This window comes from Salmo trutta, chromosome 35 (genome assembly GCF_901001165.1).
Source record: "Salmo trutta chromosome 35, fSalTru1.1, whole genome shotgun sequence".
Classification (NCBI taxonomy): Eukaryota; Metazoa; Chordata; class Actinopteri; order Salmoniformes; family Salmonidae; genus Salmo; species Salmo trutta.
In genome coordinates, this window is record NC_042991.1 from 25,659,834 (window position 1) to 25,682,054 (window position 22,221).

General features: G+C 41.4%; 1 protein-coding gene and 1 long non-coding RNA gene across 2 annotated transcripts; one reads left to right on the forward strand and one right to left on the reverse strand.

Moving 5' to 3' along the window:
• Window positions 1-1,165: 1,165 nt before the first annotated feature.
• On the forward strand, window positions 1,166-7,120 carry LOC115174928 (cannabinoid receptor type 1A). Its single transcript, XM_029733958.1, has 2 exons — window positions 1,166-1,426; window positions 3,930-7,120. The coding sequence occupies exon 2, from the start codon at window positions 3,980-3,982 to the stop codon at window positions 5,384-5,386; it is 1,407 nt and encodes a 468-aa protein (XP_029589818.1). The 5' UTR covers window positions 1,166-1,426; window positions 3,930-3,979; the 3' UTR covers window positions 5,387-7,120.
• Window positions 7,121-19,075: 11,955 nt separating this feature from the next.
• LOC115174372 (uncharacterized) lies at window positions 19,076-20,818 on the reverse strand. The gene is made up of 3 exons (XR_003871767.1): window positions 20,605-20,818; window positions 19,821-20,061; window positions 19,076-19,626 (listed from the first exon to the last, which is right to left on the reverse strand). It is a non-coding gene; the product is annotated as an uncharacterized LOC115174372 (long non-coding RNA).
• Between the last annotated feature and the right edge of the window lie 1,403 nt (window positions 20,819-22,221).

Consider the following 22,221-nt stretch of genomic DNA (forward strand, 5'->3'; position numbering starts at 1 on the left):
GGGAGATTTAGTCCTATTCTTTGGGGATTGGTTAAAACCTTGAATGGGACACCAAAGGGTAGCTGTACATAGATACATTTTCCAGTAGGAGGTGCTGCATAGCCTAGAGTTTTTTTTTCAGATTTTTGGATATAACGTTGAAGATCTGACCTTGTTTTAAATGTAAAAACTCCACATATTTTAGACAAGGTTTGTCTGTGTTGAAACTTGGTTAACATAATGACATAATCTTGTGGTTGATCTTTTTTCAAATCCAATGTATTTTCCATGTAGATTTCATATCACAATACGTTGACAAATGACGTTAAAACAAGGTTGATTCAACCAGTTTGTGCCCATTGGGCCCTCTTAGATTTCTGCCCTTTGAGGTCAATATCTGCAGTAATTGAGCATAAGACTGACAATGAGCTATCCCAAAGGCATTGTCCTTTCATCTTCTCTGGCCTATATAATCCTTAATCAATAACATTACAGTGAGGGGAAAAACATACATGAAGCAGTCTGGAAAGAAACAGATGCCTAAAGAAAAACACAGGCTAATGATACAAACTGATAATTTGACATAACATACTGTGCTGTTGAGGACTATACAATGCATGGTACTTCTGAGGTGATTCATCAAAATAATGAATCCAGAAGATGTCTAGGCTACTCTTCCTTGCCCCACTCTGCATATGTCACATCATTTACATTCAGTGCGTGCCACTGACAGGAAACTACCAATCAGATCCCTCACTGGTGGGATTCAAATGAGCTTGTTTAAAGCAATATTTTAATTGGAAAAATATAGATAAGTAGCCTAATGAACAATAAGTTCAAGCAAGTTAAATTTAAAGAATATTATAGAATTTAATGTTTCATTATAACACATCAACGACATTGAAATCATGAGAAATTGACATATTGCCTTATACAAGCTTATCCGTATGTGAACCTATTTGAGCCGTAATGCACTGAACCTGTTAAAGTACCTGTATGTGCAGCTATCGTTTTGTCCAAGAGCAAAATTCGTTTATTGTGTATGCATGTTCCCTTGTTCTTACACTTGAAGGCTGCTTTGGGGTTGGCTATATAAATCTATGGAGAGCGCGTTTCGCAGCACGTGATGTGGCTTTCGAAAGGGATGCTTCATAAATATGCACATACAGAGAGAGACTTCAGACATCGCAGCAGCCGCAACTTAGGTCCACTGCGGGAGGCGCACATGAGAGAGCAGATGCCATTCTGAGCGCACGTCAATAAACCTTATAAACCAATAAATAACTACATAATTAGACAAAGATATTTTCTATATAATTGTAAATGTTTTTACCGTTCCTTGTTTTAATGATTACATTTATAGTTCTTTTGTCAGGTATTGTGAGTCAAGGTTGGATTAATGGTTGGATACAGTTTGGGTGGAGGGACCTGTGCGAGCAATGTGAAGGTAAATACTTTTTATTAGGTTATTATAAACTCTTTATGTGTCCTAATCAATGCCTGACTTCGGCAGGAGCCCACTCGAGCTGAGGATTGTGGCACCTCAAATGTTCTACTGTTTGAGTTCATGCATATCTTAGAATATTAGCTCAAAAGTATTTCAGAGTTCCTGCACCTACATATAAACGGTGCCGGCACTCAAAATGAGTTTTTCATTCATTTCACCGTACAAAAACGAGAGGCTATTGTAGGCTATAGCAACGGCATCGAATTGTAGATATACAATTGAAGAAAAATAAGCCGTTCATTAATGTGAAAAATAAAGGTGAAACCTAATGAACAAATAATACATGCAAGTCTCATTGACCAGACGTAACATAGTGAAAGTAAAACCCGAGAACCTCAAATGAGTATGATATGTTACATTTGGTATGTTTACATAAGACAGAAGGTTACTTCATTCCAAAACGAAAGGAGCGTGGTCGGTCAGGGTGGATGGGTGTCCTATAACACGAACGTTTGAATACCATCATGGACAACTAACATTTCAGAAACTTTTCTACTACTTACTAATTTTTAACTACTTTGCAACTACTTAGCATGTTAGCTAACCCTTCCCCTATCCTTAACCCTATAACCTAACTCCTAACCTTAAGATAAATAAATGTTTATTCACTTTTAGATAACAGTATAATACCCCATGAGCTTCGGTATGATTGCACCTGTGCACCATCCTGTGGCTACTGCTAAACATGAGAATGACAGTAAGGGGAATGTATAACAGGAGCTGCATTCTCCGACATAGCCTAGCTTGGCCAAACGTGAACAAAATAGACTGTCTCTTGTTGGCCATGAGTTATCTGACAGGAATGGAATTGTTCTCTCTGTGTGACATGCAGGGCAACAGCTAAGTAACAGTGAACTCCCTTTGACCATTCATAATGGTTAACCTAAAAAAAAATGGAATAAAAAGCGTTGCCCCTCATGCACCCCACAAATCTGAGGGGGCACCAAATACGTAAGGGTGGCCGGAGGTGGTCCGGGAGTTGGCCGGAGGTGGCCGGAGGTGGTCCGGGAGTTGGAGAATTTCGAATTTTTCAAACACCTGAAACAAATTTCCTGCCATATAGAGCCATAATCATTATGCTTAATTCTTTATAAGAAATATGTCAATTTTTCTGCATAGCTAAGCATACATCCTGAGCTGTTTCTATCCTCCTGACTGGCGTTTCTTTTTTTAAAGAAACCAAATATGCTTCTATGCATCTCTGCTAAAATCTGGGTAGAAGATTGAAAGGAATGGGAATCTTATTCAGTACATTTAGTTATTGCTTGTTTTTCTAAAGTCTACCAACCTTGGCAGCAGGTATGCCAGCTAAGATAGTTGGACAAGCTAGCTACTCTAACTTAATTGACAGCCTGAAATGGCTTCTTTGAAGCTAATTATGAGGTTGGGAGATTGGGAACCTATCTGAGCTAGCTAAAGCCAACTTCATAAAATTGCTAGGTGGCTAGTAGTATTACAGTATGTCTCAGTTGCTAGAGCATGGTACTTGCAACACCAGGGTTGTGGGTTTAATTCCCACGGGGGACCAGTACAAACAAAAATGTGTGCACTCACTACTGTAAGTCACTCTGGATAAGAGTGTCTGATAAATGAAGAAAATGAAAAAAATTATAATATTTATAATTGTAAATAAAAAAACAAATGTATTTCTTTTTTAAACAGGACAAATCGGAGGGTCCATGTGCCACTGTGCCCCCTATGGGCATGACACCTCTGCTGATCATCATTAGATAATTCCAATTTTATAGAATTAAACATACAGGTAACTGCCAAATTAAAGGAAACACCAACATAAAGCGTCTTAATAGGGCATTGGGCCACCACGAGCAGCCAGAAGAGCTTCAATGATCCTTGGCATAGATTCTAGTGTCTCGACCTCTATTGGAGGGATGCAACTATTCTTCCATGAGAAATTCCATCTTTTGGTGTTTTGTTCATGGTGGTGGAAAAAGCTGTCTCAAGCGTCGCTCCAGAATCTCCCATAAGTGTTCATTGGGTTGAGATCTGGTGAGAGAGACACACGCACACTGCTAGTCATGGTAACTAAAATAATGGTCAACTGGGCATTTTTATACATGACCCTAAGCATGATGGGACGTTTATGGCTTAATTAGCTCAGGAACCACTCCTGTGTGGAAGCACTTGCTTTCAGTATACTTTGTTTCACTCATTTGCTCATGTTTCCTTTATTTTGGCAGTTACCAGTTAGAAGGTTGTAATTAAAACACTCCGATGATTTTGCTCATTCAAGCAATGTGAGAAAAAGCCCAATATAAATTATAGTTTAATTTTGGCAAAAGAATATAGGATTAAATGCCATTTTGAAATGACAACTCTTTAACAGTTTAACTGTCATAAAAGAGCACAATTCTTGCTGTCCTTTCCAATTTCTCCTGTTCAATGTTAAGGCATAAACACAAACATTTCTCTTATCATTTCATAGGTTAACCAGAGATCATCTTAAAACCCAGTGTTCACCTCTCAGGCCCAGTCATGAAGTCTGTGCTGGATGGTGTGGCAGACACCACCTTCCGGACTATAACCTCTGGACTGCTGTACCTTGGCTCCAACGATGCCAGCTATGATGACGCCACCGTCAACACTGACTTCACTAAGGGTGGATTGTCCGTCCAGAAGCCTTTACCTGCTTTCCGCAGTAACTCTTTCCCAGACAAGGTGCCTGGAGATGAAGAACTCATCCTAAAAGGCATTCCATTCTTCCCTACCAATGCCACAGACCTGTTTGGCAACAGTAGCGGCTTTGGTGATGAGGGAACCGGAATCCAGTGTGCGGAGAACTTCGTGGACATGGAATGCTTCATGATCCTGACCCCTAGCCAGCAGTTGGCTGTGACGGTGATGTCCCTCACTCTGGGAACCTTCACCGTGCTTGAGAACCTTATCGTGCTGTGTGTGATCCTCCAATCCCGCACACTGCGCTGCCGCCCCTCGTACCACTTCATAGGAAGCCTGGCTGTAGCCGACCTGCTTGGCAGCGTCATCTTCGTCTACAGCTTCCTGGACTTCCATGTGTTCCACAGAAAGGACAGCCCCAATGTGTTCCTCTTCAAGTTAGGTGGGGTTATCGCTTCGTTCACAGCCTCTGTGGGAAGCCTGTTTCTCACTGCTATAGACCGCTACATCTCCATCCACAGACCCCTGGCCTACAGGCGCATCGTCACGCGGACCAAGGCTGTCATCGCCTTCTGCGTGATGTGGACTATTTCCATCGTCTTTGCAGTGCTCCCTCTGCTGGGCTGGAACTGCAAGCAGCTCAACTCGGTCTGCTCAGACCTTTTCCCGCTAATCGATGAGAAGTATCTGATCTTCTGGATCGGTGTGACCAGCGTGCTGGTCCTCTTCATTGTCTACGCTTACATGTACATCCTGTGGAAGGCCCACCACCACGCTGTGCGCATGCTGAGCCGCACCTCCCAGAAGAGCCTGGTGGTGTACTCAGCAGACGGAACGAAGGTGCAGACCATGCGCCCTGAGCAGACACGCATGGATATCCGGCTTGCCAAGACCCTGGTCCTCATCCTGGTGGTGCTGGTCATCTGCTGGGGCCCTGTGCTAGCCATCATGGTCTACGACCTGTTCTGGAAGATGGATGATGATATTAAGACAGTGTTTGCTTTCGCCAGCATGCTCTGTCTGCTCAACTCAACAGTCAACCCAATCATTTACGCCCTGAGGAGCAAGGACCTGCGACACGCCTTCCTCAGCTCATGCCAGGCGTGCCGGGGCAGTGCCCAGCAACTGGACAATAGCCTGGAGTCTGACTGCCAGAGCAGGCACATCGCTGCCAACAGGGCTGCAGAGAGCTGTGTGAAGACCACTGTGAAAATAGCCAAAGTGACTATGTCTGTCTCCACTGAGACATCTGCAGAAGCTGTTTAGCTGGTCATTATCATGCCACAGCGATATTGTGCAACTCATCTGTTTCAGAGGAAACTTTCTCACAAGGTGGTGGCCCTTCCACAGGATGTAATAAATTACACAAATAGCTAAACGCTTCAACGGTTCATTACTTCATTGTTTTATGTTTATGAGGTGTGCTAGTATAGTGTTCTAGTGCCTAAGTGCCAAATTGATTTGTAAAGGTGATGAAGAGAGTGGATGGACTCAAAATGTGTTTGACCTATCCAAGACTGTCGTAAGTCTACTGCTGATCATAGACTTAATGATGATCAAACTGTAGATAGTACTGATGGTGAATTCATGAAGGCTTAGTATATTTTTGTACTGTGAATTCAGGTTCTGAAACAATGATATCTTAATTCATGGGATAAGGGGCTACTGAAGTTTTTGATTAGAAGTATGTGTTATCAAGATGTCAATATGTGTACCATAAAGAAGACAAATCTTTGAGGCTTTGAGCAGCCAGAAGAGGCATTGACTTTGTCCAAGCATCATGTACAAATATACAGTATGTTTTGTGAATAGTTTACATAAGGGTATAACTTTAATATGTGTTTATTTAAGACATGTACGATTCATAAAGCAACAGAGTTGCTCATGTATTTTCTTTTTATACCTGTCTGAGTTTATGATTTAATACATAAATAACCGAGGATAAATAAAGCCTGACCTGACTTTGTGGAGACAGCTCCATTGTCTGTTGGGAGTCATCTTTCATACAGAAGCTGGATGAATCTGAAAACCACAGTGTTCAATTTAATGACATCAATTAGTCATTTGAAGCCATAATAAGCTAATCTACAAGATGTGTTTAATAAGCCAAAAATCTACAATGGAATTCTCTGTAATGTAGGTACTAACCCCTCCCAAAAAAATCATCATATTTATTCTGCCTTTCACTTCTTCCTCTCTACTCTTGGCTATAGTAGTATTTTTTCTATAAAAATGAATGTACACCAAACAATTGTACAGTGTTACATACAATGCAGTTCCGAAAAGTGGTGGCCACACTATCATAATAATCATGCCATAGATTAAATTCAGATGACTTTTAAGTGGTTTTCATTCAATTCAGTACATTTGTGAATAACCTTACAACTTGATAAAAACAATGTGAACCTGTCAATCTTATCAAATTGTTTCAGTGTTACCGTCAATAAATATAATTTAGCACTACTGATGCGGATTCTTTTGATATTTGAGGAGACAACAGCTACCCTACAGCAGGCCTAGAGCTCAGCTTTTGGATTAACTAAAAAATAAGATAGCCTGTTCGTTTTTTGGTTTTCTGAGTACATTCTTATCAAAAGCAAGCCTTTCATTATAACTGACAACATGTTAGAATGGAAGTTATACTGTGTATGCATTGTGTGAAAATGAGCCTTTTACAAGTGTTGATGAAAATGTAATTTTCAATTAGATTATATAGGAATTTTAATCTAGAACTATGACTCAGTTAGCACAATTGTTCTTTAGACATTTATCTTGGTGTTAAACTACTACTGACAGCTGTTTACCAGTGTGCTTCGCTGCCTCTTGTATTGTTCAGTGTTGGAGATCAAATGTCAACTGTCAAGTGGCTTCTGTACAGTGGTGGCATCTGAGGATTGTCTGTGGAAAAAAATTATCTGCAGGATTCAACTGTTTCTTTTTCTTCCGTATTGCAATGTAATGTTTCCAAGCTTTTGAATAAAGTCACAGCTGGTTATGATGTCTGCTGACCATGTTCATTTTTATTTGATGAATAGTTGTAAGTACAGTGTGTTCAGCTTACAAAAGGCAAGAAAATCACAATAGAACAAATTTGATATACTCATAAACTGTAGTAGCGGACACCTAGGTCATGTTTGAATAACATGCTTCCTTCCTTCCTCCCTCCCTCCTTTGAAGTAATCTTTGATAAAATGGTGTTAGATCTAACACAAAGAAGTGTAAGCCATACACCCATATAGCTTCTACACCTACACCAATCAAGTCAGATGTGTTATTACTCCATCTCAAAATGGCTGGAAGGAAAGACAGAAAATATATTTTTTTTTCCAGGAATGAAAGGGAAGCAATGATTCCTGAAGCTGATTCTCGCCCTCTTCTGGACGAAATACAACACTGCCCTCACTGTCTCACATTCACACAGGATGGGAATTTTCCAACAATTCTTCCTTGTCCACATTATAAGCCTTTTTGGAAGATGGTTTATCAGAACAATCCTGCAAGATGAATGAATAATGATACTATGGCCAAATACAGGGCCTGGGGTTTGTATGTATAATGCATCTCAGATTAAAAGTTCTGATCTAGGATTAGGTCCCACTGTCCATGTAATCTCATTCATTGTGATCTAAACCCCGGTGTCCTGGCTAAATTCCCAATCTGGCACTCATACCATCACGGCTGTCTAATCATCCCCAGCTTACAATTGGCTCATTCATCCCCCTCCTCTCCCCTGAAACTATTCCCCAGGTCGTTGCTGTAAATGAGAATGTGTTCTCAGTCAACTTACCTGGTAAAATAACGGTAAAATAAAAATAAAATAAATAAAAAGTCAAAACTGATCCTTAATCAGCACTCCTACTCTGAGACTCTTGATACATATAGGGCCCTCTACATGGGACTTTGAACCAGTGCTATTAGCACTGCTATACCTTGTCTGTTTATAGAACAGTTCAGATTTACAGCTGAACAGAGACATATGACAGAGGCAATGTTATGACTATGAATTAATAGGATGTCAGTTCAGTTATATCTGAACGTGGACACATGGACAAGCAAATAACATCTAAGTAGAGAAGGAAGTGCACCTCAAACACAATGGGGCCAGTCCTAAACTAAACAGAAAGTATACAGCCTACTACTGACATACATGGGAATGTCCTACATAAGAGAGAAACATTGAAGGAATATTGAACTATTGTCTAATCGTTTGAAACGGCTGTGGGGTGAGCTGTTGAATGAGCTGTTATAGCCTAATATATCTCCTGGAAACTTCATGATGCTTTTTCCTGCTGGTAAATTAATCACATTGCAGGACAGGGCCAGGTTTCCCAAAAGCATCTTAAGGCTGAGTTCATCGTTAGAACCTTGGTAGCAACATCGTTAAATATCTGAGTGGTTTCCAAAAACCATCGTTATTAAGGTTTCACTTGTAAACGCTCGTAATCTAACGCCTGCCTCAGACCAATAGTAGAACAGTTAAGTGCGTCGTTAGATGCTTTTTTGCCCTCCTGCATTACTTAAAACCTCTTAAGGATCGGACCCTTTTTTTCAATTTTCGCCTAAAATGACATACCCAAATCTAACTGCCTGTAGCTCAGGACCTGATGCAAGGATATGCACATTCTTGATACCATTTGAAAAGGAAACACTTTGAAGTTTGTGGAAATGTGAAATGAATGTAGGACTAGGATAATATAACACATTAGATCTGGTAAAAGATAATACAAAGAAGAAAACGTGTTTTATTTTTTGTTCCATCATCTTTGAAATGCAAGAGAAAGGCCAATATCTGACATAGAAATCTAGGCGCAATTTAGATTTTGGCCACTAGATGGCAGCAGTGTATGTGCAAAGTTTAAGACTAATTCAATGAAGCATTGCATTTCTGTTCAAAATGTTGTATCAAGACTGCCCAAACGTGCCTAATTTGTTTATTAATACATTTTCAAAGTTCATAACTGTGCACTCTTCTCAAACAATAGCATGGTATTCTTTCATTGTAATAGCTACTGTAAATTGGACAGTGCAGTTAGATTAACAAGAATATAAGCTTTCTGCCCATATCAGAAATGTCTATGTCCTGGGTAATGTTCTTGTTACTTACAACCTCATGCTAATCACATTAGCCTACGTTAGCCCCCCACGGGTGGACACCGATCCTGTAGAGGTTTTTTAATAAACAGATCTCCGCTACACATAGAATCACATGGTTAATCCATCTCTCTGTGACCGCGGATAACTTCAGAACAAAAGATGACTACAAATCAAATCAAATGTTAATAGTCACATGCGCCGAATACAACAGGTGAGACCTTACAGGTCCTAAACGATATCATAACCACCATCGATAAAAAACAGTACTGTGCAGCCATCTTCATCGACCTGGCCAAGGCTTTCGACTCTGTCAATCACCGTATTCTTATCGGCAGACTCAACAGCCTTGGTTTCTCAAATGACTGCCTTGCCTGGTTCACCAACTACTTCTCAGATAGAGTTCAATGTGTCAAATCGGAGGGCCTGTTGTGCGGACCTATGGCAGTCTCTATGGAGGTGTCACAGGGTTAAATTCTCGGGTTGACTATTTTCTCTCTGTATATATCAATGATGTCGCTCTTGCTGCGGGTGATTCTTTGATCCACCTCTACGCAGACAACACCATTCTGTATACATCTGGCCCTTCCTTGGACACTGTGTTAACAAACCTCCAAACGAGTTTCAATGCCATACAACACTCCTTCCGTGGTCTCCAACTGGTCTTAAACACTAGTAAAACTAAATGCATGCTCTTCAACCGATCGGTGCCCGCACCCGCCCGCCCTCCTAGCATCACTACTCTGGACGGGTCTGACTTAGAATATGTGGACAACTATAAATACCTACAGTTGAAGCCTGATGTTCACATACACCTCAGCCAAATACATTTAAATTCAGTTTTTCACAATTCCTGACATTTAATCCTCGTAAAAATTCCCTGTCTTAGGTCAGTTAGGATCACCACTTTATTTTAAGAATCTGAAATAACAGAATAATAGTAGAGAATGATTTATTTCAGATTTGATTTCTTTCATCACATTCCCAGTGGGTCAGAAGTTTACATACACTCAATTAGTATTTGGTAGCATAGCCATTAAATTGTTTAACTTGGGTCAAACATTTCGGGTAGCCTTCCACAAGCTTCCCACAATAAGTTGGGGGAATTTTGGCCCATTCCTCCTGACAGAGCCGGTGTAACTGAGTCAGGTTTGTAGGGCTCCTTGCTCGCACACACTTTTTCAGTTCTGCCCACAAATTTTCTATGGGATTGAGGTCAGGGCTTTGTGATGGCCACTCCAATACCTTGACTTTGTTGTCATTAAGCCATTTTGCCACAACTTTGGAAGTATGCTTGGGGTCATTGTCCATTTGGAAGACCCATTTGAGACCAAGCTTTAACTTCCTGACTGATGTCTTGAGATGTTGCTTCAATATATCCACATAATTTTCCTCCCTCATGATGCCATCTATTTTGTGAAGTTCACCAGTCCCTCCTGCAGCAAAGCACCCCCACAACATGATGCTGCCACCCCCATGCTTCACGGTTGGGATGGTGTTCTTCGGCTTGCAAGTCTTCCCCTTTTTCCTCCAAACATAACAATGGTCATTATGGCCAAACAGTTCTATTTTTGTTTCATCAGACCAGAGGACATTTCTCCAAAAAGTATGATCTTTGTCCCCATGTGCAGTTGCAAACCGTAGTCTTGCTTTTTTTATGGTGGTTTTGGAGCAGTGGCTTCTTCCTTGCTGAGCGGCCTTTCAGGTTATATCGATATAGGACTCGTTTCACTGTGGATATAGATACTTTGTACCTGTTTCCTCCAGAATCTTCACAAGGTCCTTTGCTGTTGTTCTGGGATTGATTTGCAATCTCCTTCCTGAGCGGTATGACGGCTGCGTGATCCCATGATGTTTATACTTGTGTACTATTGTTTGTACAGATGAACGTGGTACCTTCAGGTGTTTGGAAATTGCTCCCAAGGATGAACCAGACTTGTGGAGGTCTACAATTGATTTTGAAGGTAGGCCTTGAAATACATCCACAGGTACACCTCCAATTGACTCAGATGATGTCAATTAGTCTATCAGAAGCTTCTAAAGCCATGACATAATTATATCTCCTGAGTGGGAATAGGTTTTTTCGTGCACTCTTCACGACTGTCTTGGTGTGCTTGGACCATGTTAGTTTGTTGGTGATGTGGACACCAAGGTTCTTGAAGCTCTCAACCTGCTCCACTGCAGCCCCGTCGATGAGAATGGGGGTGTGCTCGGTCCTCTTTTTCCTGTAGTCCACAATCATCTCCTTTGTCTTGATCACGTTTAGGGAGAGGTTGTTGTCCTAGCACCACACGGCCAGGTCTCTGACCTCCTCCCTATAGGCTGTCTCGTTCTTGAGGCAAATACAAAGTTGTTGATGTTTTTGCAATTGATAGGCCTACTAACAAGTAACATACAAAAAGATCCTTCAAATGAAAACCGATATGACTGCATTAAAATATAAACAGTAGGCTATAGGTGTTTTTAATCATATTGAAATATATTTAATGTTCAATCAATCGAGTTCTATTTTGCTACATGTAGGCTACTTTCTGTGATTTGTCTCAATATATTTCCTGATATGTATCTTGCGCAATGATGTTCCAAATTGGTGATTTTGTGCATTTTTATTGGGTAAACATTAGAATAACCCACCTCCATATTTGCAGCCGTAGGTGGTAATATCTCTCTATATGAGCTGATCCATCCTCAGTAATGGGAAATAATTCTAATATTTGAAATGAGAAAGCTGATCTGAGAGCAGCGCTCGCTTTCTTTTGATCCCATCAGTATTGACACGTGCTCCAACGAAGCACTTAAGAGGCGTCCGCATGCTTCATGTACGAAACAGTTCGGAACAGTTCCTGCATATATTATGATGACATTTAGTGATGTCTTGGTCTTCAGAAAAAAAAATTCGGAGCCGAAGTCCAGTCCCGTTCCTCGGTCATTGGTCAACAGTAGGGATTCTTCAATTTAGCATTTGTTGTCGTTCAAAGATAGATACAGTAAAGAGGTCAAGCGAGCCTTTATGCCCCTCAAACTCAACTCTGGACCTCGAAACCAGTTCCGCTGCATTTTTTCATTGTTCCCCTCTAATACGGGACTGATTTAGACCTGGGACACAAGGTGTATGCAATTCATTATCAGGTAGAACAGAAAACCAGCAGGCTCCGGACCTCGTAGAGTAAAGAGTTGAGTACCCCTGCTCTATGCTACGCTAATCAGATTATACAAATGTGTCACAGGGGTCGTTGAAAGGGGACCAAGGCGCAGCGTGTAAAGTGGTCATATTTATTTTATTTATGATAACACTTCAACAAACTAACAAAACGACAGCCAACAGTTCCGTCAGGTGCATATACAAAATGGAAAATAACTACCCACAAACCCCAAAGGAAAACAGGCTGCCTAAGTATGGCTTCCAATCAGAGACAACGAAAGACACCTGCCTCTGATTGGAAACCATACCTGGCCAAAACTGGAAAACAAAACATAGAAATAGAAGACTAGAAAAACCCCACCTATAAACAGAAAACCCAAAACCACCCAACACAACCACCTGTCATGCCCTGACCGCTCTACTATGGCAAATGACCTCTTACAAGGGTCAGGACGTGACAAAATGGGAGTTCTTAAAAGTTCATTTGTGGAATATCTTTCCTTCTTAATGCATTTGAACCAATCAGATGTGTTATGACAAGGTGGGTGGGTATACAGAAGATAGCCCAAAAGACCAAGTCCATATTATGGCAAGAATAACTCAAATAAGCAAAGAGAAACGACAGTATATCATTACTTTAAGACATGAAGGTCAGTGAATCTGGAAAATTTGAAGAACTTTTAAAGTTTCTTCAAATGCAGTCGCACAAACAATCAAGCGCTATGATAAAACTGGCTCTCATGAGGACCACCAGAGGAAAGGAAGACCCAGAGTTACCTCTGCTGCAGAGGATAGGTTCATTAGAGTTACCAGCCTCAGAAATTGCAGCCCAAATAAATGCTTCACAGAGTTCAAGTAACAGACACATCTCAACATCAACTGTTCAGAGGAGACTGCGTGAATCAGGCCTTCATGGTCAAATTGCTGCAAACAAACCACTACTAAAGGACCCAAATAAGAAGAAGAAACTTGCTTGGGCCAAGAAACACGAGCAATGGACATTATACCGGCGGAAATTTGTCCTTTGGTCTGGAGTCCAAATTCGAGATTTTTGGTTCCAACCGCCGTGTCTTTGTGAGACGCGGTGTGAGTGAGCAGATGATCTCCGCATGTGTATATCCCACCGTAAAGCATGGAGGAGGAGGTGTTATGGTGTGGGGGTGCTTTGCTGGTGAAACTATCTGTGATTTATTTAGAATTCAAGGCACACTTAACCATCATGGCTACCACAGCATTCTGCAGCGATACGCCATCCCATCTGGTTTGGGCTTAGTGGGACTATCATTTGTTTTTCAATAGGACAATGACCCAACACACCTCCAGGCTGTATAAGGGTTATTTGACCAAGAAGGAGAGTGATGGAGTGCTGCAACAGATGACCTGGCCTCCACAATCACCCGACCTCAACCAAATTGAGATGGTTTGGGATGAGTCGGACGGCAGAGTGAAGGAAAAGCAGCCAACAAGTGCTCAGCATATCTGGTAACTCCTTCAAGACTGTTGGAAAATCATTCCAGGTGAAGCTGGTTGAGAGAATGCCAAGAGTGTGCAAAGCTGTCATCAAGGCAAAGGGTGGCTATTTGAAGAATCTCAAATATAAAATACATTTTGATTTGTTTAACACTTTTTTGCTACTACATGATTCCATATGTGTTATTTCATAGTTTTGATGTCTTCACTAATTATTCTACAATGTAGAAAATAGTAAAAATAAAGAAAAACCCTTGAATGAGTAGGTGTTCCAAAACTTTTGACCGGTAGTGTACATACGAAACATATACACACACACTCAATCACACATGCTACATTGACACTCCCACACAAAACCCACACACATTCACACACTTTGACACTCATAAGTAGCTGCTGCTGCTCTGTTCTTTATTTTAAACATATTATTACCTATCCTGATGCCTAGTTACTTTACCCTGCCTTAATGTTCATACACAATATATACTAAAGTATATGGACACCCCTTCAAATTAATGGATTCAGCTATTTCAGCCACATCCGTTGCTGACAGGTGTATAAAATTGAGCAGAACCATGCAATCTCCATAGACAAACATTGATAGTAGAATGGTCCGTACTGAAGAGCTCAGTGACTTTCAACGTGGCACCGTCATGGGATGCCACCCTTCCAACAAGTCAGTTTGTTACATTTCTGCCCTGCTAGAGCTGCCCCAGTCAACTTTAAGACCTGTAAAGTGGAAACGTCTAGGAGTAACAGCCGCGAAGTGGTAGGTCACACAAGCTCACAGAACGGGACTGCCGAGTGCTGAAGCACGTGGTGTCCTCAGTTGCAACACTCACTACCGAGTTCCAAACTGCCTCGAGAAGCAACATCAGCACAATAACTTAATGAAATAGGTTTCCATGGCCGAACAGCCGCACACAAGCCTAAGATCACCATTCGCAATGCCAAGCGTCGGCTGGAGTGGTGTAAATGTCGCCGACATTGGACTCTGGAGCAGTGGAAATGAGTTCTCTGGAGTGATGAATCACTCTTCACCATCTAGCAGTCCGACGGTCGAATCTGGGTTTGGTGGATGCCAGGAGAACGCTACCTGCCCCAATGCAGTGCCAACTGTAAAGTTTTGTGGAGGAGGAATAATGGTCTCGGGCTATTTTTCATGGTTCGGGCTAGGCCCCTTAGTTCCAGTGAAGGTAAATCTTAACGCTACAGCATACAATGACATTCTAGACGATTCTGTGCTTCCAACTTTGTGGCAAGAGTTTGGGGAAGGCCCTTTTCTGTTTCAGCATGACAATGCCCCTGTGCACAAAGTGAGATCAATACAGAAATGTTTTGTCGAGATCGGTGTGGAAGAACTTGACTGGCCTGCACAGAGCCCTGACCTCAACCCTGTCGAACACCTTTGGGATGAATTGGAACGCCGACTGCGAGCCAGGCCTAATTGCTCAACATCAGTGCCCAACCTCACTAATGCTCTTGTGAAGGGAAGCATGTCCCCGCAGCAATGTTCCAACATCTAGTGGAAAGTCTTCCCAGAAGAGTGAAGGCTGTTGTAGCTGTTTCGCTCACGAAGATGCTTTCTCAGGTGACATGCAATAGTTTCAGAAGCGAGGAAGAAGCAAGCGAGAGGGCTCACTCTCGCCAAACTGCCCAGAATAATCAAATCAAATCAAAGTGTATTTGTCACGTGCGCTGAATACAACAGGTGTAGACCTTACAGTGAAATGCTTACTCACAGGCTCGAACCAATAGTGCGAAAAAAAGGTATGTGTGTGTGTGTGTGTAGGTAAGTAAAGAAATAAAACAACAGTAAAAAGACATTTGAAAATAGGAGTAGCAAGGCTATATACAGACACCGGTTAGTCAGGCTTCTTGAGGTAGTATGTACATGTAGGTATGGTTAAAGTGACTATGCATATATGATGAACAGAGAGGAGCAGTAGCGTAAAAAGAGGGGTTGGCGGGTGGTGGGACACAATGCAGATAGCCCGGTCAGCCAATATGCGAGAGCACTGGTTGGTCGGGCCAATTGAGGTAGTATGTCCCAGTGCGTCTCTATGGGCATAATATGCAGACCTAAACTTGTCGCCTTTTTGGACAAAGACTCCCAATATTAGGGCGGAGACAAGAGTATCTCGTCATTATATACAGATCTCTGGTTTCAGCCTCTTGCGAGTTGGAAAGGAAAGTTAGCGGGTGCACAGCGCACTGTTAGAATGATGGACTCCCCTAAAGTAAATTGATGTTTCACCAAAATTATATAATTACTCCTGTCTAAATAAAATCCTTCAAAATAACTCACCAGGGATCATTAGCTTCTTTTTTTCATAGCTGTGGATTGTTTCAAATCCCAAGTGTGTTGTCCTATGCCTATTTGGGAGCAGTGGTGGAACTACAGTTTTATACATGGGATGGCCAAGGCTACTTTAGGGGGTCCATAGACAACGACAGAAAATGTGTGTGTAACCCTAACCTGGCATCTAACGAGCATGAATGAGTCCTATGATTTCTGATTAGAGGTAGAAGTGATAATTCACTTAACCCCGGAGTTCTTCAATGTGGCAGATAGTGTGGTCCGAAAGGGTTACTTCACTACAATTCTTTAAGATACAATGAAGTCAGTGTCTCTACCTCAGAACTGCAGCTCAGTTTCTTTCTCTCTCTTTCTCACACACACACACACACACACACACACACACACACACACACACACACACACACACACACACACACACACACACACACACACACACACACACACACACACACACACTGGAGAGACTTGGGTCACTGTATTCATGAATATATAATTTGGGTCTATAAGTGTTGAACATCAAAATATTTTCAGAAAATAAAGCTCAAGCACGAAGAAGATAAGATAGCATTTGTGTGTTACATAAATTCCATAGTTTATTTACAAAGAAGTCAATTTACAAAAAAAACAAAAAAAACACTGCAATTTGACATACCAGCTATCAAGCAGAAATGGACTTGAAAAATAAAAAATATGTTGGTGGCCATCAATGTTACAAACTTACAGTATCATATTTATGCTCATATATATTATGTTTACTAATAGCAAAGAAAAGTTTTGGAATTGGCCTAATCAAGACCTAATTCAATCTGTGACATGATACCCTTTGGATGTATCATTTTAGAATGTCAGTGTATTAGCTAGTACACAGTGCAGGTTTTAATCATGACCAGAGGGACCGCCTAAGTACCAAATGATCCATGGTGGATTTAAAACAGCATAATTCTGCGGTTCTGATGAGAACTGGCTATATGTTTCACAAACTCATCCATGTTGGGAGCATGCCCTCCTTGAACCATCACTGAGAATTCCGAGGTGACTTAACCCTTCATCAACCATTGTTGTCCTAAGGTGGGTTTTAATCAGTTTTAAAGATGAGAAGCTTCTCTCGCAAGAAGCACTGCTGACTGGTGTAACAACAGAAATCTTACAAAGTCGAAATAGCACATGGAAGACCTCTTTATAAGGTTCGAGAAACACAACAAAGTAAAGAAGAGTAGACAGGCTGTCCCTTCCACTTTTCTCTCTCCTATCAAGAAGCCGCTTGGTTTGATGAACCTCATGTTTGAGGTCCTCTAAATCTGACTCAAAGGTCTGAGCAAAGGCAAACAGAGACTCCTCATTCAAGAATGTTGTACTCTTTGGGTTGAGAAACTGGACCCCTTGCATTATCTCGCAATTCTTCTTTGAAAAATGCCTCTGCAGCTCAGCTGTGACTGTCAAGCACCTGATAAAAGACAGCTCTTTGGAAGCTCTCACCATCACTTTGGTCACTATTTTTCTGTCCTACAGTGCTCATCATCAATGAGTTGTAAAATCTTAAGCTTGTTTTAGGCTGTCTTTTACACACTGTTTGTACACTTATTTTGCAGTGCTCTGCAATCTCTTCAACCTTTTTCCATAGTTCTCCAAAGTAACCCTCACTTCTGTAGTCCTGTAATGTGTCTGTAAGGGCACCTACTAGATCCACAGCCCTTGCTAGGTCAAGAGAGCTTGATTGGAGCATGTCAGAAAGACATTTGGCATCATCAAGCACTTTACAAAAGGTAACCAAAAGCCCTATGAAATGTAAATCTATCTGTGAAAGAAGGCCCCTTGCCTCCACTGATCTATCACCACTATTTTCAAGTACGAGCCAGATACAAAGTTATAAAGCTTCTGCAGGAGAGCAGAAAAGACAGATTTTACAGCATCGACAAGAACCAAAATCCAACCATGTGCATTACAGTGCACATAAAATGAAAATCTTGCACTGTTTTTAATCCGTGCAGACACACCAGAATGCTTGGCGCTCATGACGGATGCACTGTCATAGCCTTGCCCCACAAGATTATTTCTGTAGTCCAGACCATGCTTTTCAAGGCAATCAATTATCATTTTTGTGAGACCTGCTGCATCTAAGCTTTCAGCTGACTGAAAGTGTAACATCTTTTGTGGATGGCCCCGTTGTAATAGTACATCACAACTAAAGACATTTGTTATTTTTTTCTTAAAATCTTTGGTTTCATCTGCAATTACACTAAAAACTTCACTTTCTTTTTACTTCTCTTATTATTTCACTTTTTACCATCTCAGCTCAGCCCTCAAGAACTTCATTTTGGATTTGGTGGCTTGTGTACTTTGCATTGCCACATGCATTCATCCTTTTTTCTATGAGAGGGTCATGCTTTGCTATTTCTTCTAAGATGGTCAAAAAATGACCCTTGTTGTGAGAGTCATTAGACTCTCGATGACCTCTCTGCACTATATTTTGAGTGGCAGTTAATAGGAGCACATCTGCAATTGCTTTAATGTAAGTACAGTTTTCCTCCACTTTCTTTTTCCGGTCCTCATTTATGACATCTGACATTGATGAGTTGCTGTCAATAGCCCTTTTATGCTGATTCCAAGCATACATAGCATTGATATGATGCTCTGCCTTTGAATGGAGCTTAAACCCTTTAATGCGTCTGTGTGTAGCTGGTGTAGAAGAGTCAGCCGCAGGACAGCAGATATGAGTAAAGTCGCAATTTTACTCAATAATAATACAATACACGTCAATAATTCCAAGGCCACAAATACAGACCACAATACAATAAACAATCACTCACAAACAAACATGGGGGAACAGAGGGTTAAATAATGAACAAGTAATTGGGGGATTAAAACCAGGTGTGTAAGACAAAGACAAAACAAATGGAAAATGAAAAGTGGATCGGCGATGGCTAGAAGGTCGGTGACGTCGACCGCCGAAGGCCGCCCAAACAAGGAGAGGGACCGACTTCGGCGAAAGTCGTGACAAACCCAGAATCTTTAAACGGCACCTTTTTCCAGTTACAAAATCCTTACTGTGATGTGAATGCAGATTCAGGTGTATTGGGCAGAGACAAATGCCTACAGATAAAACAATAAGTCGAATCTTGACTTACAGAATATTCAAGACATGAATTGTCCTTATACCAGGAGCTTTTGAAAGCCCTTTTCCTAGTACCATGCTGAGTTCTGGCTGTACAGGACCCTCTTCTCTGGATCTTGAAATGTCTGAAATACACGTTAGTCATATCTCTATGGAAATGTATAATTAAGGGATCCACAAGATTAGATACTAACAGCTGCTAACTAAAATGTGTAGTTTAAAGTATAGGCCTGGCCTACCATTGGGTCCTTTTGGAACAGCATATCTGGTGCTTGATGCAGTTGCGAGGGGCTTGATGACATCTCCTGGCAGCTCTGGCTCACTGTCTTGCTCAGAGTCAGAGTTCTCTGTGTCATCCCTTGATACATCTATTACATTAAAATAACACAAGAACCATTAGTGTATAATAAAAATGGCACAGCCATCAAAACAAGAACACACATGAATCAACAACCATCATTTTAAAGTGAGGCTTAATCTGACAAAATCACCTATTACAAACTGAAGCTAAACTTCAGTTCTGAACTGGGCATGCGACTGACTGGCTGGTAGATGCTCTGACCTGGTGGTGGTAGACTGGGTCCTTGTGAAGTCTGACCACACTGACTGACTGGCTGGTAGATGCTCTGACCTGGTGGTGGTAGACTGGGTCCTTGTGAAGTCTGACCACACTCAGGTAGGGAGCTGCCCTGGGGTCCAGTAGTGATGCAAGTGCTGGTGTCTGTTTGCACCTGATCTGCCTGTTTGTGCTTCTTTAAAAAGAAGTCTGATATCTCTCACTTTCTTTTCATTTTTAATTGACACTATGCAAAAATAAGACAGTCTATGGTTAGATCTAAGCATCCAATTACCCACATTTTGTCCAATCTTAATTACAAATCCCCACTTTCATAACTGTACCTTAAAATCAACTACCAGCCTACGTTACAAGTCAGATCATGGCTAACGTTAGTCCTACTCCGCAGTAACTTAGCTAGCTATAATTTCTTACACCTTTACGATGACAAACAGGCTATCTGCAAATTGTGGTAATCTTTTGAGTAACGTTAACAGATTGATAATAACAATTGTTCGTTTTGAGTTCAAGTACGAAAATCTAACTGAGTTAATGGATTTCAAATTGCTGAATGTTAACTTTCTGAACACTGACAGCTGTAGCCTAGTAGTTACCCCACATTAGCTAAACATTCGTATACTGTAAATTACAACACTGCACTGTATATGCGTGTATTACTAGCACAGATGTAAACATAATGTTGGCCTAAATTGGGAAGCGATCTATCTTATCTGGTTAACAGTCTGTTAATGGAGCCAAAGGCCTAACGTTAACTTATACATCGACTCACCTTTCGTAAAAGCTGTTCAGGAAACCTAAACTCGATGCTAAACCTTAAAACTTACTACAAATATGATGCTTTCGCCAATCGCGAAAAAAGCTCGTGGAGCTGTGGAAATATTTTCTCTTCTTCTTCTGTATGTTATTGTTATTCTTCTGTATCTCGCAACCAACTAGAGCCGGCTCTTGTAGGTGAAGGTTGGGAGCCGGCTCGCATATGAGAAAAGCCGAATCTATTTATAAAAATAAAAATATGAATAATCAAACGATTTAAAATAATATAATTAACTAATTCAAAGAACGAAAGAAGAAATAAAATAATATTGTAGTGACCCGCACAGACAGCTGTGTGTTATGTGTTAGGCTATTAGTTGTGTTGTACTTACCAGTACCCAGTGTTCGCGGGGGCCGACATGCCAATCAACCTGCTATCTGCCAATCACGGGAATGCCTGGAATGTTCTGATGCCGGACATCCTGGTGGTTGGCGGAGTGGCGTGGAGGGGGGTTGGGCAGTGGGATGGAGCATTGGTTTTAAGACCAGGTTTAGCCATTGTTCTTTCTCTTACGTCTGCGCTTCACAAGAGAAGGTCACGGTTGGTTTGGCGTGGGCTACGGCCAAACAGTAGCCTGTGTAAAGTTGGATTAATAAACCGTCAATTCGTAAACTCAACCCTGTCTGGACAATTGTTCCTTTATGATCTAGTCAGGTCATTACAATATAGCCCTAAATGCTCAAGCGCACACACATTCGTTCTGACTGGCTGCTCAGACTAACAGTCTCACCTGTTGTTCCTGTCAATTAGAAACGCAAGGTCAACCAATGAACCAAAGATGCGTGAGGGAGGGCCGAGCCAACTCACTCACAGTCACACACTTAGCAGCCGAGGAGAGTGAGGAAGGACAGCTGTGAAAACAACAGCTGGAAAATGAGTCTGAAGCACAGTAGCATTTTAATAATGTAGACAATGTTAGAGCACAGTGTATAATTTGCCAAAACAAAATCTCATACAAAGCCGGTTCTACGCACAACCTACACCGGCATATGCGAACTGTGCACCCAACTGTGAAGCTAGCTGTAGCGGAGCTTGGAGAAACTAGCCGGCCTGCTAGTGATAGTGGTGGAGCCAGCATCTCCACTCACTCAGTCAAGTAGGCCTATTCCGTGACCCACAGCAACGCAGTCTTCTATGGACCAGTTTATCCCAAAGTCTATGTCTGTAGCAAAACAAGGCCAAATTGATATTGCATTGGCTAAAATGATTGCGTGGCAATAGGTCTAGCTGATTGAGTTGCGGCTGTCAGTGATAAGCATCTAAAATATGGGTGAAGATGTGTCTGAAGTAACATTTAAAAGGTGGCAAAAGAAGAAGGGGAGGGGTGTGTGGCGGAGATATGGGTTTATCTCTCTAGAATATGTACTCTGCTATCCAGAATGTGCTCAGCTGTCTCCCGCCAATTATTGCACATTCATTGTTTCATTGTGTGAATTGTTTGCCCTTTGACCGTTTATTTTTTAGCAATTACCCTTTGCTTGTCACCAGTAGGCCTAGTAAATGTACCGTTAACCCCCGTCATTTGCCTACCATAATTTCTAGAAGTAGGCCTAACTGGCATGCTGAGTGCAA

What these genes read in the sequence shown, in the direction of transcription:
- LOC115174928 (XM_029733958.1), top strand. Translation starts at nt 3,980, where the DNA reads ATGAAGTCTGTGCTGGATGGTGTGGCAGACACCACCTTCCGGACTATA.